Source organism: Coffea eugenioides, chromosome 2 (genome assembly GCF_003713205.1).
Source record: "Coffea eugenioides isolate CCC68of chromosome 2, Ceug_1.0, whole genome shotgun sequence".
In the NCBI taxonomy this organism is placed as follows: domain Eukaryota; kingdom Viridiplantae; phylum Streptophyta; class Magnoliopsida; order Gentianales; family Rubiaceae; genus Coffea; species Coffea eugenioides.
Window position 1 is genome coordinate 10,841,344 of NC_040036.1, and position 16,225 is coordinate 10,857,568.

At 35.7% G+C, this 16,225-nt stretch overlaps 2 protein-coding genes across 3 annotated transcripts; both read left to right on the forward strand.

Moving 5' to 3' along the window:
• The first annotated feature begins 2,893 nt into the window (after nt 1–2,893).
• Nucleotides 2,894–7,263, forward strand: LOC113763993 (serine carboxypeptidase-like 27). The gene is made up of 9 exons (XM_027308009.1): nt 2,894–3,689; nt 3,777–3,872; nt 4,036–4,128; nt 4,215–4,300; nt 4,412–4,672; nt 5,678–5,805; nt 5,887–5,982; nt 6,334–6,439; nt 6,778–7,263. Exons 1-9 carry the CDS (start codon nt 3,314–3,316, stop codon nt 6,919–6,921), a joined length of 1,386 nt encoding a protein of 461 aa, XP_027163810.1. The 5' UTR covers nt 2,894–3,313; the 3' UTR covers nt 6,922–7,263.
• A 1,898-nt stretch (nt 7,264–9,161) lies between these two features.
• Nucleotides 9,162–14,576, forward strand: LOC113761642 (zinc finger protein 830). 2 transcript variants are annotated; one of them, XM_027304715.1, is made up of 9 exons: nt 9,162–9,283; nt 9,556–9,656; nt 10,048–10,147; nt 10,721–10,937; nt 11,987–12,230; nt 13,250–13,325; nt 13,432–13,478; nt 13,705–13,907; nt 14,056–14,576. In XM_027304715.1, exons 2-8 carry the CDS (start codon nt 9,568–9,570, stop codon nt 13,883–13,885), a joined length of 954 nt encoding a protein of 317 aa, XP_027160516.1. In that variant the 5' UTR covers nt 9,162–9,283; nt 9,556–9,567; the 3' UTR covers nt 13,886–13,907; nt 14,056–14,576. The 2 variants fall into 2 exon arrangements, with proteins under 2 accessions (XP_027160516.1, XP_027160517.1); XM_027304716.1 differs by having other exon boundaries at nt 11,996–12,230.
• The last annotated feature ends 1,649 nt before the right edge of the window (nt 14,577–16,225 follow it).

Genomic DNA, 16,225 nt, shown 5'->3' on the forward strand with positions numbered 1-16,225 from the left:
TTTCTAATTGGGTTAAGGGTTTGTTTTGGAGCTCGTTCTGAAATTTGGTTGGTATTTCATGGGGCTTGAAAATTGGGTTTGATGAAGAAGTGGTTGTAGAAGGATTTTGTGCCAAAGGGAAGAGGATAAACCATTTTTCTTAATCAGATTATAAAGGATAGTGTGAAACCTACAAGAAAAGATCTAACCTTTTGAGAAGAATTAACTATGCATGACGACCATATTTCCATCATATTAAAGATAGTAAAAATAAACCTACGAGAATAGATCTAAATCTTTTGAGAAAGATTAACTATACATGACGACCATGCCCAGGAAAAAGAAACAGCAGGAAAAATCCCCAGACAAACCCGAATCTTTTTCTCAAAAAACCAAACCAGTCTCCTTGAGTTCGTCCAGTTCATCTCAAACAGAGAAGAATTTCCAGATTAGGTCAAAGTGCTTTCCACCATGCTACAAACCATGCTGGAAAATCGTATCTGTTTGTTTTCAAAAAATAAAAAAGATAAGAATGCTGGTTCAACTCATTCTGGAAAGTAAATGTATAGAACCAGGCTGCCTTATAAAGTTGGGATATTATCCCTTTATAGATAATTTGGAAAGGAGCCAATTGATTGAGAAATAATGCCCCTACGATGATATGGTTAATCAAATATTCTTACATGTATATATTATAATTATATGCACATATAATATACATTTATAAATATACATATACATTATAAATATATTATTATATAATATTAATAAATTTATAATATATATTATATAAATATAATTATATTTAAGTAAATAATTATAATATATATTTATATAATATACTAATATTATAATAAAATATTATAATTATAATATATTATATATATGTATATATTATAATATAAATATAAATATATAATAAATATAAATATTAATTATACTAAATATTATGTAATTATAAGATTTTGGAATCACACTTGGATTTTGGACAAAACCCACCATTTTACTAAGGAACGGAGGAATGTCAAATTTTTAGAAATCATTTCAAAATTTCAATTCTCGTACCAGTGAACCAAACACCAACCATGGAGTTTATTCCATTACTTCGTTCCGATACCCTTTTACCAAAAGCCCCTCAAGTACTTAATAAACTTGGAAACATGTGAAGTGAATGTCAACTCACAAGCACCGGTGCCTAGACAAACTCCCCCATGTGCAATGCTTTTCAATTCTTACCTGTTCAGACAAATGCAGTCCTGGAAACCTGCCGATGGAATCACCCATCACCCATCAGCGGTAAAGGCCCCCAAAATATAAAAACAAACATAATTAATTAATCAATCATTTTCCCATCACTAAGAAGTCTAATATAAATATGGTAGTGTTATCTTGTTTTTTTTTCCTTTTAAATTATGCGAGTTCAGGATAATTTAGATGAATTAGGGCTGCTATGTGCTAGTATGAACACAATCACATACTAAGTTTTTTTTTCTTTAATGTTGATTGAGTTGGTATGAACAGATCACATTTTTAAAGAAATTGAGAATTACGTGCCTTATCCTCTCTGTAGTGATCGAAATCGAAATCATTTCAATATTTTTTTTATCATAAAAAAAAGAAAAGAAATACTAAGAATTCACTCAATATGCTGCAAATATCCTGTTTGGAACCTAAGTTTTTTGTCATGTTTGTCTGCTACAAGTTTTTTAAAAACTTTAGCTACAGTAACCTCGAAAAACTTTTCAAAGTTTCTAAACTATACACTTCAAAATATTAAAAAATTTACATACTTCAAAATTTTTTAAAAAACTTCTATAGTAAAGTTTTAGACAAATATCCAAAAAACTCACTTGCCAAACAGGGCTGGCATATCAATTGTTAGTTAAAGTCTTAAAGATATAAAACCTAGTCAAAGATTGACTTGATTAACGTTTTTTAGAGATTGATTTCCGAACTAATAAAGCTATGATTGAATAGGTTTGTTGTTCGTCAACTTGTAAAGCTAATTAAAACAGATCTTTGAATTAAAACAGATCTTTGAATCTCGTACGGACAAGCAATAACCATGTGTAAAAGACTATCCGGCGGAATTTAAAGTCAACTTTTGTCGGACAATAAAGTAGTCAAGACATGTTAGTCAAAATCATACAGGTTGAATGGTCACTTAAATTTTTTTTTTCTTCTGCTGAAGTAAACTTTGGCTCTCGACGCAATCCACCACTCTGTCTCACCTAAATTTTCCAACGCTGAGGCACCTTAAGCAATGAATGTCCAACTACATTCTGCAAACGATAATAATTGCATTCACTGTTTTCTTTTTTTAGGCTAAAATAGGGAAATGATATCGAGGTACTCCTTAAAAAAAAAAAAAAAAAAAAATATCAAGCACTCGGTAAACTTCATCCAATGTGAAAAAAGGGGTAGAATGTCTGAATTTTTTTTTTGAGAAGTACTAATATCAAATGTGTTTGGATAGTAAATTATTTGAAATAATTTTTTAAAAATTATTATAATTTTGAAGTGACATATATAAAATAAAAAAAGCCGGCTGAAAAATGAATTTCTGATGGAAGCAAATAAAGCTTGCAAATAATTCATTTTCCAAACAAATTAATTCTCGTCTCCCTGCAAGAATTGACTAATAGTAACTTCTTACGGCGTGAGGGGCTGTGCTGAATCATTGCCAGTGAGGCATGCCAACACTCATTAAAGAAAGTCCAGAGACAAAATATTGTCAATGGTTGGTTCAGACACGTCCAATGATAGCCTGTCCCAATTGATCATTTGGCTCGGAAGATCTGAAAAAGCGCATGTAATAATTTTGCAAAAACGTGAATGAAAGTTCAGCACTTATTAAAATCCTCCGCTTCTTGAATCTCTCTAGTTGGATCGGAATCTTTAGACGAGTCACACTCAGGGCTAGAAAATTTGTAGCGGTATTTTAGTCCGTGGTTGAGTGGTTTACTTTTGCTGACTTGGTTGGGTCATTTTCATTCTACTGAATATTCTCGTGCGCTTGTCTTACTAGTTGGGCTTGTCTTGGGGCTTATATTATGTTGCACTATCTTGAAAACCTGATGAGTAATTTACTCGGAAATTCATGTTCATCAAAATTGTCTAGTTCTGCCTTTTAATATTCTACTGCTTATTCACAGGATCTTTAATAGTTCATTATCGTCACCGTTATAAAGGGTCCCAACTACTTTCACTGGTTCAATGCAAAACACATGAATTCTACATCCCCAAGAGAATTCCTTGGAAACCCAGAATTCTTTTGGGATTTGTGTTTCTGGGTTGGAGTTATTTTTTAGTAGCTTTTTTGATAGATTGCCTCATGGGACGCCATTACCTCACATTATTCTTTGTGGTAGTTTTACCATTATTTCTTCTTTTTGGAACTTGTTATTCTCGGATTAACCAAGATCAAGAAAGAGATAGGATTAAAACTTTACCTGGGCAGCCTGCAAATGTAGATTTCGATCAGTATTCAGGTTATGTTACTGTAAATAAGAAAGCAGGGAGGGCTCTGTTTTACTGGTTCATCGAGTCGCCAGCAAGCAGAGCACCTGAGTCGAGGCCGCTACTTCTGTGGCTGAATGGAGGGCCAGGCTGTTCCTCTGTAGCTTATGGAGCTGCCGAAGAGATTGGTCCTTTTCGCGTTAAGCCTGATGGAAAGACTCTTTTTTCCAACCCTTATTCTTGGAACAAATGTAAGCTGCATTTGTTTTGGTTTCCTGCAGTTAGTTACAAACATATTGATTTCTTGTTTTCAAGATTGTGACTTTCTTTTTGGGCAGTGGCGAATTTGCTTTTTGTTGAATCACCAGCTGGTGTCGGATTTTCATATTCAAACACATCATCCGATTTGTACACCGCAGGTGACCAGAGAACAGGTGAGACCAGCCAAAGCTCGTGAATTTGATTTGGATTACTGTGTTTTACTTATTGATTAATCTTCTGCGCAGAATTTTGACAGTACAAGTTTGCATTTTGTCCCATTTGGCTTAAACTTGTACACTTTTGACTGTTTTTAATCTTGTATATTAAATTTTGTAGCCGAAGATGCATATACCTTTCTAGTTCAGTGGTTTGAAAGGTTTCCTCAATACAAGCATAGGGAATTTTACATTGCTGGAGAAAGTTATGCAGGTCTAAGATTTCCTTATGATTTGCAGACACCATTAAATTTTCAGTTTGAGAAAATTACTAAAGCAAATTTTCATTTATTTATGCAGGACATTATGTTCCACAGCTGTCTCAGATTATCTATGAAAGAAACAAAGGAATTGAGAATCCAGTTATTAATTTCAAGGGCTTCATGGTATTACTGAAAATTAAAATTATGTTCGCATGCTTTTGGTTACTGGTCTTCAATTCTGATTTCTCTTTTGACTTTCTACTCATTCGCTTTATGTTGAAACTGTTCACGTAGGTGGGCAATGCTGTTACTGATGACTACCATGATTACATTGGAACATTTGAGTACTGGTGGACGCACGGTTTAATTTCGGATTCCACATACAAGGTTCTTCGTGAAACGTGTGATACGGGATCTTCTACACATCCGTCAGATGACTGTGTTAAGTCTCTTCTTCTGGCTGAAAAGGAGCAGGGGAACATTGACCCTTATAGCATATATACTCCTCCTTGCAATGCAAGTTCATCCCTGCGACGGAGATTTAGGGTTCACTTTGTGAGTTTCTATCTTGATTCTTCTAATATTTACTTTGTTCCTGTTAAAATTTAGTCTACACTAGCTTTCCTTTGCTGTGAAATTCGTCGAAGCAAGTTGTTAAGATTTTGTGTTTGTAAACATAATGCAAATAATAATAAAAAGAGCTGTAGGAATTGAAAATATGCCAATCTGGGGATAAATTTTTCATATCCTCTTGGTTGCCTATCATCTATTTATGCTTCACATCGCTATGCAGTTTGAGGCTGAAAGTTTTTTAAATTTCAGACAAAATGTGGACTTCAGATGGTGCGATGGATAGGTATTAGATGGGAATTTAGTCATGGCTTGAATCTGCCTGTTGCATCAATATAGCATTGATTTGAATGAACATAATGGAATCCTTTGTGCCTACTTGGTGAGTAGTTGTTTTTGGACACATCTTTGGTCAGCGGTCGCATACTGGACTATTCTCTTTTGTTGGCGTCAATACTTAGCAGCAGTTTTCTAACATCATTCCAACCTGGAAACGACAATCACCTGTTTGTACTTTGTCTTGTGGCCTGTGTTAGGATATGACTGGACAAACCTTAAATAGCCAAAACATTTGCGCAGTTATTCTAGTTTCTATAAGTGGTCTCTCTTCATCTCAAACCATTGCACCGCAGATATCAAATTATCAATTTTGTCCTCTCTTATATAAGATCTTGCCATGTATCTATTAGCCAATCTTTTCAAACATCTATCATCTGCTGTACTTCCTGATAATTATCTGATATCAACCAAGTAGAAATAGGAATTCCTACCCTCACTTTTTTGGTCAAAGATGTTGGACAAATTGAATATGGAAGGGACGCAACCTTGCCTGAGATAGTAAGATAGTTGTGCCCTATTAGGATTTGTTTTGCAGTATCACATACTAGCTCTGAATATAGAATTTTAGCAGTGCAGAAGTTGCTTGCCCGCTTAAAAGTTTGTAATCTGTTGTTCTTTTAAACAACTTACTCTTCTGCTCTTTTTACCTAGCCCTGGATGCCCAGAGCATACGACCCGTGCACGGAAAGGCATTCCACAGTTTACTTCAATCTCCCAGAAGTTCAAGAGGCATTCCACGCCAACACAAGTGGGATCCCTTACCCATGGAAAACATGCAGGTGAGTGGACAAAATTAACAAATCTTCTTGATAATAGTACCATTGATGTTTGTGTTGATAGGAAGAATTATTACTTTGCAGTGATACGGTTGGTATCTACTGGGCAGATGCTCCTCTATCGGTGCTTCCAATTTATCAAGAACTAATGGCAGCTGGTCTCAAGATATGGGTATTCAGGTTTGACCTAGTTGATTCCCTTCCTTCTGTTGCATTTTTCTGCCCATCGTGTAGCTCTTTGTTACTTCAGCGAACTGAAATCTTTGATTCCAAGACAGTAGAAGGAATTTCACTTCAATTATTTGCACTCAGGAGACACAACTAGTCCTGTTTGGAAAGAATTAGTGGTAGTTAGCTGCATGTTAGGTGTAGATCTGCGTGCCTAACTGTGCATCATTGCTACTATTTCATTTTGTTTTTTGCTTATCATAATTCTTGCCATGTCATTATCAAAATTCTGATCTTTCTTATTTTTGGTGGATCATTTTATAATTTGTATCTGAGAGAGCCTTGTATTCACTATCTTTCCAGTGGGGATACTGATTCAATAGTTCCGATAACTGCAACTCGATACTCAATCGATGCTCTGAAGCTTCCAACTATTACTAATTGGTATCCGTGGTATGACAACAAAAGGGTGAGTTATACAAGTGAAAACTATCTTAGACACACTGCAACTGGTTGTGATTAGCTTTCCATCTTTCTGGCAATGCTTGACTGTAGTTTGCCTGTTGCTCTGAACAATTCCTGGAAAACTGCAGCCATATCATGAAGTTGAATTAAGTTTGCTTTACACAGTGCCCTAGTTTCCTCTCCTCCGTCCCTCCAGATGAAAGAATATATGGTACTTGACTCAGATTACAATCGTAAATGTAATGAAAGATTAACTCCCAAAGCGAGACAAACTTCTAAGTTACAAGTTTAAGAAGAATCGTCTCGAGTTATGCCCAAAATAATATCCTTTTCTCATAATAGGTTGGTGGATGGAGTCAAGTGTACAAAGGGTTGATCTTTGTCACAGTGACTGGAGCAGGACATGAGGTGCCACTTCATCGCCCTCGGCTAGCTTATATTCTTTTCAGATCATTCTTGGAAAACGAGCCGATGCCCAGCTCTTGACTGGTTGGCTACTTCGCTACACAAGGCACAGATGAGAGCTTGTTGAAATCTTGATGTATTAGGCATAGAGAAAGGCAAAGGAATGAGAGAGAATTTCTTGAAACTCTCTATTCTTGCCTTCAGTCCAGAAGAGAGTAATTCTTTTGCTCATCATATTCTGGAGGAAATTCAAAAATTCATACAAATAAACATTAATTATGTGTTCCCCATTTTTAAGTCATATGTTGTATAGATGAAATGAAAGAAATACTCTTATCATGTACTGCAAGATGAACAATTAGTGCTCTCAACTGTAAACAGTTTTCTCTTGATTTCAATATTTACTACTCTGTTTCATGTGTAGCAGTTTCCATTGTACATTCTACCTTGCTGCAACTCACAGATAGAATTGTCACCGCCAGTTTGGCTGCATTTGACAAAAATATGATTTGACTGTAGTTTGCCTGGTGGTGTACTTGGTATTGTAGTCGGTGCATTTTGAGAATAATAATTAAACTGCACTGCACCCTATTGTGATCGGAGAGGATAATCTAAGGAGAACCATCGCATTCCAAATTTAATTGTGTTGACTGATGTGCCACGCGGGGTAAATAAAGGCACTGCTCTTTGTACAGTTGCTTTGTGTACGACGTTGTACAATAAAGAAGAGCTAGAATTTTTCATGTGGATGACGCATGACATGTTAGTAATTACGAACACTTTAAACCAAAAGCTATACGTGTCGTGGTTCATGCTTATGGCAAATAAACGTGTCCCTAAGCATTCATAATCCCACTAATTTGCTTGGTTCGTTATATTTCATTGACGTTAATACTATATATTCCACTAATTTGTTAATTATAATGCATTGTTTTTACTCTTAAAATTTGTCTTTGATACTGGTTAGTTCAAGAGGAAAAAACGATTGTTGTGTTTGGACTGAAGGTCATATTGAAAAACTTTTTATGAAAATAATATATATAGCATTCTAGGGATTTACTCACTGGTAGTGGTATAAACGAACATAATTAAATCGAATACCTTAATGTTTAAACTTGTTTGTTTATTTTAACGAGTTTGAAATTTTGTTCAAATTTGACTTGTTTATTTGTTGAATTGAATTTGAACAAACTTTTTATTGAATTCGAATGTTATCAAACATTGTTCAATCTTACCTTGAATGGTTGTTGAACCAAAGTTGAACCTTGACTAGTTGCTAAACCAAAGTTGAAAAAACTCTTATTAAGCCAAAATCAAATCGAGTATCAAGTATTTTGATTCATCTTTCAATCTTATCTATTGGGGTTGGTTCAATAGTCAGGGGAGGACTTTTATAGACCTCTTCACTATTAGATTCATGGTTCAAATGGGCAAGAAGGGTGTGGGAGCGGTGGATGGGTAAAAAAAGAAAAAAAACTAATTTAGCAAAACATATTGATAGAATAATAGAAAAGAAAATCCAAAAAGAATTTATTAACCTTGTGAGTTTGTGATTAGGGATGTAATTGAACCGAACTACTCGCGAGCAACTCGTGAGTAACTCGACCAAGAACTCAACTCGCACTCAACTTTGACCAAGTGCAAGTCGAGTTCGAGTGATTCGATTGTGTACTTCGATATGAGTATTATTTTTTTAGGCTTGAAAGCTCGTTGAGCCTTATCGAGCATCAAGTAATTAATTAAAATTATATATTTAATTATTACATTTTTACTCTTTTAGTCTCGGTAGTTGCATAAATTACTAGAATATTGGTTATAACTTTAAAATATTTATAGGTCATATAATCATTTCACATGCAAAAAAATAAATTGATAGGTAAAAAAAATTGAGTATTTTTTGAATAAGATAAGGATCTCGAGCTTGAGTACTTGACTCGTGTTCGATCATACTCATGAGAAAATCGTGCATAATCGAGTCGATCTGGAATATTCAAACAATTATTCAAACTCGACTTCGAGCACCGTTTCTGTTGCTTGCTTGAATTCGAGTTTGAGATCGAGTAGTGCCTTCCTAGTGTCGAATCGAGTTTGAGTATCACGATATTCGATCTCGATTACATCCCTAGCTGTGACCAAACGCATCCATAAACCTCACCAGTTTAAAAAAAAAAAAGAAAAAAAAAAAGAAAGAAAAACCTCACCCATTAAAGGCGTGCGTACACTCAACCCATATTTCACGCTTTGAAAAGCCTCGTACTAAAGGCGGAAACCCAAAAGTAGTTCTTCAACCTTTATAAAGCTTACCCATTTGAAACAACGGCTGTAACTGTAAGGTAGCTCAATTCAATAGGAAGTGGATGAATAGGTTCTGATAATTGATCGAAGAACAAAGAAAGACAAGCCAATCAATTGAGGCACCTTGTCTTAAAACTGCCAATTTCGGGTAATTTGTTTCAACTTTGAACCAATTAATATTCCTTCATTGTTTCAAACAATTAGGGCACCAGCAATCACAAACTTTCATATATTTATCATACATAAATCTAGGGTTTAATTATAAGCTTTTTGCTCTTCTATCTGTTGGATAAACTCAATTGTTTCTTCCTTTACGTAGAAGTGATTTTGTAGTCATCTTAATTTGTTGAGCTACCTCTGCGCAATAGAGTGTCGGAAGGGTTTTGATTTTATAGGTTAATATATGCAACTTATTTGCAGATTGGTGTTGCAATGGATGCACAAGCAAAGAAGAAAGCGCTGTATAGGGCGAAATTAAATGCGCAGAAGAAAGAGAAGCGTATTGATTCTCCCCTTGTTAGGTAATTCTAATCTTTAATGCCCTTAGAACTGAGATTTTGATTAACTGACGTCAAAATCTTTGCTTTGAATGTGATAACTAACACTTAAAAGTTGCTAAATATGGTAGACTAGATGTAAAATGATGAAAGAAAAATAGCAGGGAATAATGTATGGAGTTCTTTGAAAGCCTTTTAGTTTGAGCTAATCTCATAACAATGATTGACTGAGTATAGTGAATTCGTGGTTTATTGGGCTAGGTGTGAGGAAAACGGGGAGGGTGTAATTGAGAATTTGGGATCTCTACTGATTCAAACTTGTTTTATGGCATAGTGAAGAATGAGACACTTGAAGCAAATAATGGTTAATGAACTCTCTAACTTCAATTTTGGTCTAATTGGTTCTCTTTTGCAGGTACAATGAACATGATCAACCAGTATGTAAAGTTTGTGATGTTGTCTTGAAATCTGAGTCTCTTTGGCCTGCTCATCAAGCTTCTCGTAAACATCATGAAGTAAGAGTCACTGTTAGCCATGAACTTGGATGCTAGTAAACAGTGTACAATTTGTCTTTATGTACCTGGCATGCTTTGGAAGTCCACACCATTTACTTGGTACCATCTCATAGTCACACCATTGTAAAGGAACATAGTTTTCTATTCATTCTAACATAAAATGCTTCCTCAGGAACTTAATCTGGTAGTGTGGTGTCTTTTCTTCTACTTTGAGTTGTATGCTTTAGTTACAAAATTTGACATTCAACCAAGAACCAGTCTTTTGCAGTTGTCATATATTACTGATCATTTCATCAATCCCAAATACTTGGGGATGTTAGTTTTGTGTACTTACACCATTTCCAACAGTAGGTTTTCTGATTACAAATCCCAGAATGGCTTGTTAATAATTACATTAAAGATTATAGTTATAGTAGCCTTGAGATCTGCTTTTATGGGTGCTTTGGTTTTCACACCTGTTGCTCTGTTCTTGTGAATCCGTTTACTTTTTATTTTCTCTTTGTTACGCATAATCAAGTTAATGGCGTCCGCACTTACCATAGCTTGTGTATTATATTGATGTGTCTGATTCAGGCAATTAACAATCTCAAGGCTAGTGCTGCTGCAGTAAATCGAGCTAATGGTGCAAAGCCTGATCCTTCTAAGGATATGGCGAGGCCAAAAACTGAACAGCGGGATGATTTACATAATCATAAGCCTGAACCTTCCAGTGGATTACCTAAACCTCGACCATCCTCTGTGCTTCCTTCTGATTTTTTTGACAATCATGAGGGAAAGAGGCAAAAGAAGGGTAAGGTTCTGATGTTGGAGAAAGGAGTTTAATTTTCATAAAATTCTTTCCATATCAAATCTTTATGATTTTTGTTAGATGAAGTTGCCTCCAAGTTTAGCTTTTCAATGTAGAAGTTTCAATGAAAAGGAGTGCATGAGGCAAGGTGCCATTTTTTCCCTAAAACTTCTAATAAGACATATGTGTACTCTCATGCAAGTATAATGTAATACTTTTGAATGCATTCAACTGTGCAACTGATTAACTTTAAGCTTTGGGTCGGTGCTGTCTTTTTTTGGCTTGAACTCCTGGTAAACTTTTTCAATGGGATTTCCTCATCTATTTGGATTTGTCCATTTTCTTTTAATGCTTATCATTAATGTAGATCTCTCTTTTCTCACTCAAAAGGGGAAAACTAGTTGGATTGAATTTTCTTCTTAACATTTTGTACCTCTAGATAGAGGGCATTTGTTGTTTCTTCTTCTTTGTGGTGTTATTGAGAAATTTGTTTTGGAGGACAGGTAAATTGGGTTCTACATTCATGGACATGATGATTTTGGTATCTATAACATGATTCTGAGTGCCTTAAAATGGATTGAATTTTGAAAGACGATGTGCTTTTGTGATTTTTTCTGTGCATTGGAGGTGCAAGTGCAAATTGTATGCAATAGAGTACCTCATTTGCAAGTGTAATTGAAAATTTACTTTCAAATTGATGCCATTTTGCCGCAAAAAACTTCAGTGTCTTTTCTATGCAAGGTGTGATCCGATTCTCTTGAATTCTCCTATTCATATAATCTCTCACAATAGGCACAGAAGAAGCTCAGAAAGGAACACTTTGTTATACCATGTCTCTCGGAAATCACACAGAACTAGATGAGGATGCAATTTATCTGCACGACAAACCTTTTGGATAAAATTTTATAACTTCTACTTAGTGCATATATAGTGACAATGCAGGGGGTGGTTTACTGGACATTTTCATGAGTTTTCTAATTCATATTGTTGATGCCATTAATGAGTGGTGTCTGCTAAGATGGGAGATTCTGACTTAGGTTGAAATGCTCCAGTGGTTGCAGAAACTCAAGCGGTGGATCCCTTTGCCTCAAACAGTAAATTGGATGACTCTACTAAGAATAGAATTGCTGATACAAGTGTTGACATTCAGTTTTCCAAAGAAAAAGGCCTGACATCCAAAAAGACTGCTGTCCCTGAATCTAAGCAAGTCAAAGGAGCTCTTCCTGAGGGTTTTTTTGATGACAAAGATGCAGACCTTCGTGCACGTGGCATTACACCTGTTAAACTGGACGTCAAGTAAGTATTGTTGTTTACTTATGTGTCTTGGTCCTTATATAACTTTGTTTTTAAAGTTAGTTCACGGTGAAATAGTTATCGTGTAATTCACTAGAAAAGAGAGGCATTTGAGTATTCATTTAAGTGGTGTGATGTTTTCCCTGCTCTCCTGGTATCTTATGTCATCATGAGCCCCATTTTTGGACGTTATGTTTCTTTCTAAAAGTTAGGTAGTGAAAATATTTATTAGCTGCTGAAGGAAGAATACTTTTTAGACATGCTAGGTGCCATTTTTCTGTCGCTAGTGTGAAAGGTGGTTTACTAAATTTTGCAATTTTTGATGTTTGTCATGTTAGCTTTCTTGTTTGCATTTAGATGAATTAAGTAGAATTATGAATTGAAGTTTAGGTTTTTGAGTGTCATGGCATTTAGACGTAGCTCATTGTTTGTCCTTTCATCTTGAGAAACTGTGTCCTTTTACCATTTTGCTGGTCGTATTTAATCTTGATGACTAAATATGGATTTTCTTGCCTGGTGATTATGGAAATTAGAAAACTAGTATGGTTGCTGTTTAAAGCTTTTCCTGGCCATGTTTATTGAAAACTAACTGCCACTTTCCATCTTCGAATTGTTCTGTGATGTACTGATTGGTTTGTTGGGTTTCCTGGCCATGTTTATTGGCTGATTAGTATGGGTGTAAATTATGGTTTCTTGTATGGGCAGAAATTGATCCATTTTTATTCTGCAGTAAAACTGCATAAACCCAATTACCAGATAAGCCCAGTTGGGGCTTGAAAGTCATGCAACATTTTGGAGAAACTTGAGAATTATATTTGATGTTTTATTTTTGTTCTGGTTATTGGCTAATTTACTCTAATAATGAGAACGTCCGGGTGCCTTTGGGTTTATTACAAGGTAGGTGGCTTTTGGTTTTGGTCATGCACCGACTTAATTTACCGTTGTTGCGATTCTTTTTCCTCCAAACCCTCTCTTTTATCTCTGTTTCAATGATATTGACTTGATGGACAAATTCTGGACAGGGATGAGTACAAGGAATTTGAAAAGTTGATTCAGGAAGACTTGCAAGAAATCGATAATCGTTTGGAAGAAGAAGAGGTCATCTAGCTTTCAGTTTACAATTAAATGATGAATTCTATCATTCATGTACATTTGCTGCCTTGCATGCCTGCCATAAGCTTATCATTCTCTTTTTGATCTGCAGATTGATGCCGCTGAAATGATAGAAGAGGCTGAAACTGTGGAGCAAAGGTAAGCTTTTATTAGCTAGAAAGGAATAGACCAGTTCAAAACATCTTATGCTTCATCTTGATGTAGTCTGGTGACCAGTTTAAATATATAATTCTTGAGAATTTAAATTGTTTCGAAGTGAACTTACATATACTGGACTCCAGAAAGTTTTTATGTTTTCATTCAAATTCCTACTCTATCATTGTATTTTGGAATAATCCTGGATATTGTATTTCCGTGTTTTCAGGACCTATAGAGAGAGAGTGGAGATGTTGAGGAGGAAGAAAATGGAGCTTAAAGCTGCTAGGTCTTCTGTGGATGGTAATGGTATTCAAGATTTGGGCAAGAAATCTATCAACGAGGAGTCATCAAGTGATGATGACAGTGATGAGAATTTAACAGTCGATTGGCGAGCAAAGCATTTGTAAGCTCGAAAATTTTGTTTGGAAGGTAACTCTCTCTCTCTCTCTCTCACAAAACTAGACAGACACATGCACACATATTTATCTTGTTCTTTCTTTCTTTAACATGTTTTGGATAAAATGTTCCTTCAAAAGTTGTTGGTCAAGAATGCTGAATTTGGTATCTTCACTTGCAGATCAAAGGTTCTGATCATTTCACGAGTTCATGAAGTTCGGATAAGTGAAGATGACCGAGTGAGAATCATTTCATATTAGATAAGCTCCACTATTCCCAGGCAAAAGTTTAGGTGGCTCTCTGATCAGCTGGAATCCAACCTTGAGAAAATGCTAGTAGGCTAGCATTAACAAATTTAAAGGCCGAAATTGCAGGTTTTCACCAAGTGCCACAAAGTTGAACTTATGCGAGCCTTATAGATCATTTAGATGCCATGCTGAGAGCGCAGTTGTTTTGTAACTACAGCAATTACCTATTGTGAGATGGATATAGTTTTTGGAGCTTAGAGCTGTGATTGGTTGGAAATGCAGATATTGTAATTGGAATTCTGTATGAAGCTGGAATGATGCGAAGATATCTTTGCAAAGTGCTTATTGACTATAGGTATTAAATCGCCCAGTTTACTCGTTTCATCGAAACGAGGAAAAACTAAACTGCAACTTGCATAGTGGACCTTTATCTATACCACTCATGTTCCATGAATTCTATTTCCTTGTTAATCTCGGCTTTGAGAATGTATCTGACCGTCTCAGTAGAATCACAATCTACTGAATTTGTAAGTTTGGCCGTGATTTGTTCCCCCTGATAATAGATTCAACTGGGATGTCCAACAAAATAAACGCAAATGTATTTGTTAAACGGGTTTTTGCAGACCACGTTGAAGTTTATTCTAGCGTTGGAGTACATGGTTCAAAGACTCGGTCGAGTCGTCATCGGATCGGGGAGTCGTCATCGGATCGGGGATACTGGGATGAGATGACTTTGCGATAATAGATCACCAAGAACTCGGTCGACACGTTTTCGAACTAATAGAAATGGCTAAATCGTCCCGAGTCATCTTGTGTTAATTCGATTTTTTATTATTTTTTATTATTTTTGCTAATTTTTTATTATTTTTGTTTATCATAATTTTTTATAATTTTTAGAATATTAAATGTTTCAAAAATTTGCGTCTCGTCGAGACTACAACCGATATGTCAAGACCGATGTGAAGCTATTCGGATCACGACCGCAACCGCAGCTTTGAACCATGTTGGAGTATGAAATGAGATTCATTTACCAACATAAGCATTTGCCTTTTGTTTTATTTACTTTCAAGAGGAGTTTCAATGGCTTGGACCAGATACCTATTAGGGTCTGGTCCAAGCACCACTACTCCAGAAGCAGAAAGGAGTACCCTTTAACGTTTTCACTCCTATTAGGGTCACTCGTGTCAAACGGCTAAGCAGGTGGTCCTTGAGGGAGTATTGATGGCGCCATCAATGCCATCAAAGAGTCAAAAACTGCAAAAATATATATCTCAAATGTCGAAGAAGCTTGCGGATCTTGACACAGTACAGCTCAATTTCACCTTAAAATGTGCAAATCTCCATAGAGGTCCACAATGGAAGCCGAAGTTTATGTTAGAAGCCAACTGCCAACTGAAACACGGGAAAAAGAAATCTTGACACATTTATTGGAATACAGGGCTAGTTCTGTTTCCAATGAAGGCACAATAGGTGTTAGTCTCCAAGCAACAAAAAAAAAAAAACTCCTATGAGCAAAATTATATGCGTCTATTTACAGGTGAATCGATGATGTCCAATTTAGTCGTTCAGATCATAACTTTTACAGTAAACTTGAATTTTGAACCTCGAAGCCAAATTAGCACAAGAGATGAAAAAAGAAAATAATTGTTGACAAATAAGATGCATTTCTCGTTTAGTTGCTAAGTTGTTGAGGTCAAAGGACGTAGATGAAATCCCCCATTTCATTTCATATATTTGCTGCAAGGGTATGCTAGAATGAGTTAGTATATTTCAGGCAAGCCACGAAAACAAGTGTTCTATGAAACACGGTAAAAGATTTCAAGCGGATCCGCATATTGACTTTTGATTCTTCTCTAACTTAATTTCCCATAGTAAACACGTCCATAGCTAGAACAAACGAGTGCACAAAATATGCTAAAACCTCGCACGTTTGCCGCCCAAAAGCTACAATGAAGTAATTAATGACTTGATTAGTGAAGTATTTTTGCTGAACACGCCAGGCTAACATGCAACATGATTAATCAATGCAAAACCAGTTGGTATACAGCTCAAATTCACACCAGGCAAGGCATCCTAGTCCCTTATTGACTCTTCGTTATTTGT

Excerpts from the sequence above, each read along its gene's own strand:
- LOC113763993 (XM_027308009.1), top strand. The coding sequence starts at position 3,314 with ATGGGACGCCATTACCTCACATTATTCTTTGTGGTAGTTTTACCATTA. Across the intron at positions 4,301-4,411 it reads TTAATTTCAAGGGCTTCATG|GTGGGCAATGCTGTTACTGA; the intron begins GTATTACTGAAA and ends CTGTTCACGTAG. Across the intron at positions 5,806-5,886 it reads TACCCATGGAAAACATGCAG|TGATACGGTTGGTATCTACT; the intron begins GTGAGTGGACAA and ends ATTACTTTGCAG.
- LOC113761642 (XM_027304715.1), top strand. The coding sequence starts at position 9,568 with ATGGATGCACAAGCAAAGAAGAAAGCGCTGTATAGGGCGAAATTAAAT. Across the intron at positions 9,657-10,047 it reads ATTGATTCTCCCCTTGTTAG|GTACAATGAACATGATCAAC; the intron begins GTAATTCTAATC and ends TCTCTTTTGCAG. Across the intron at positions 10,938-11,986 it reads GGGAAAGAGGCAAAAGAAGG|TGGTTGCAGAAACTCAAGCG; the intron begins GTAAGGTTCTGA and ends GAAATGCTCCAG.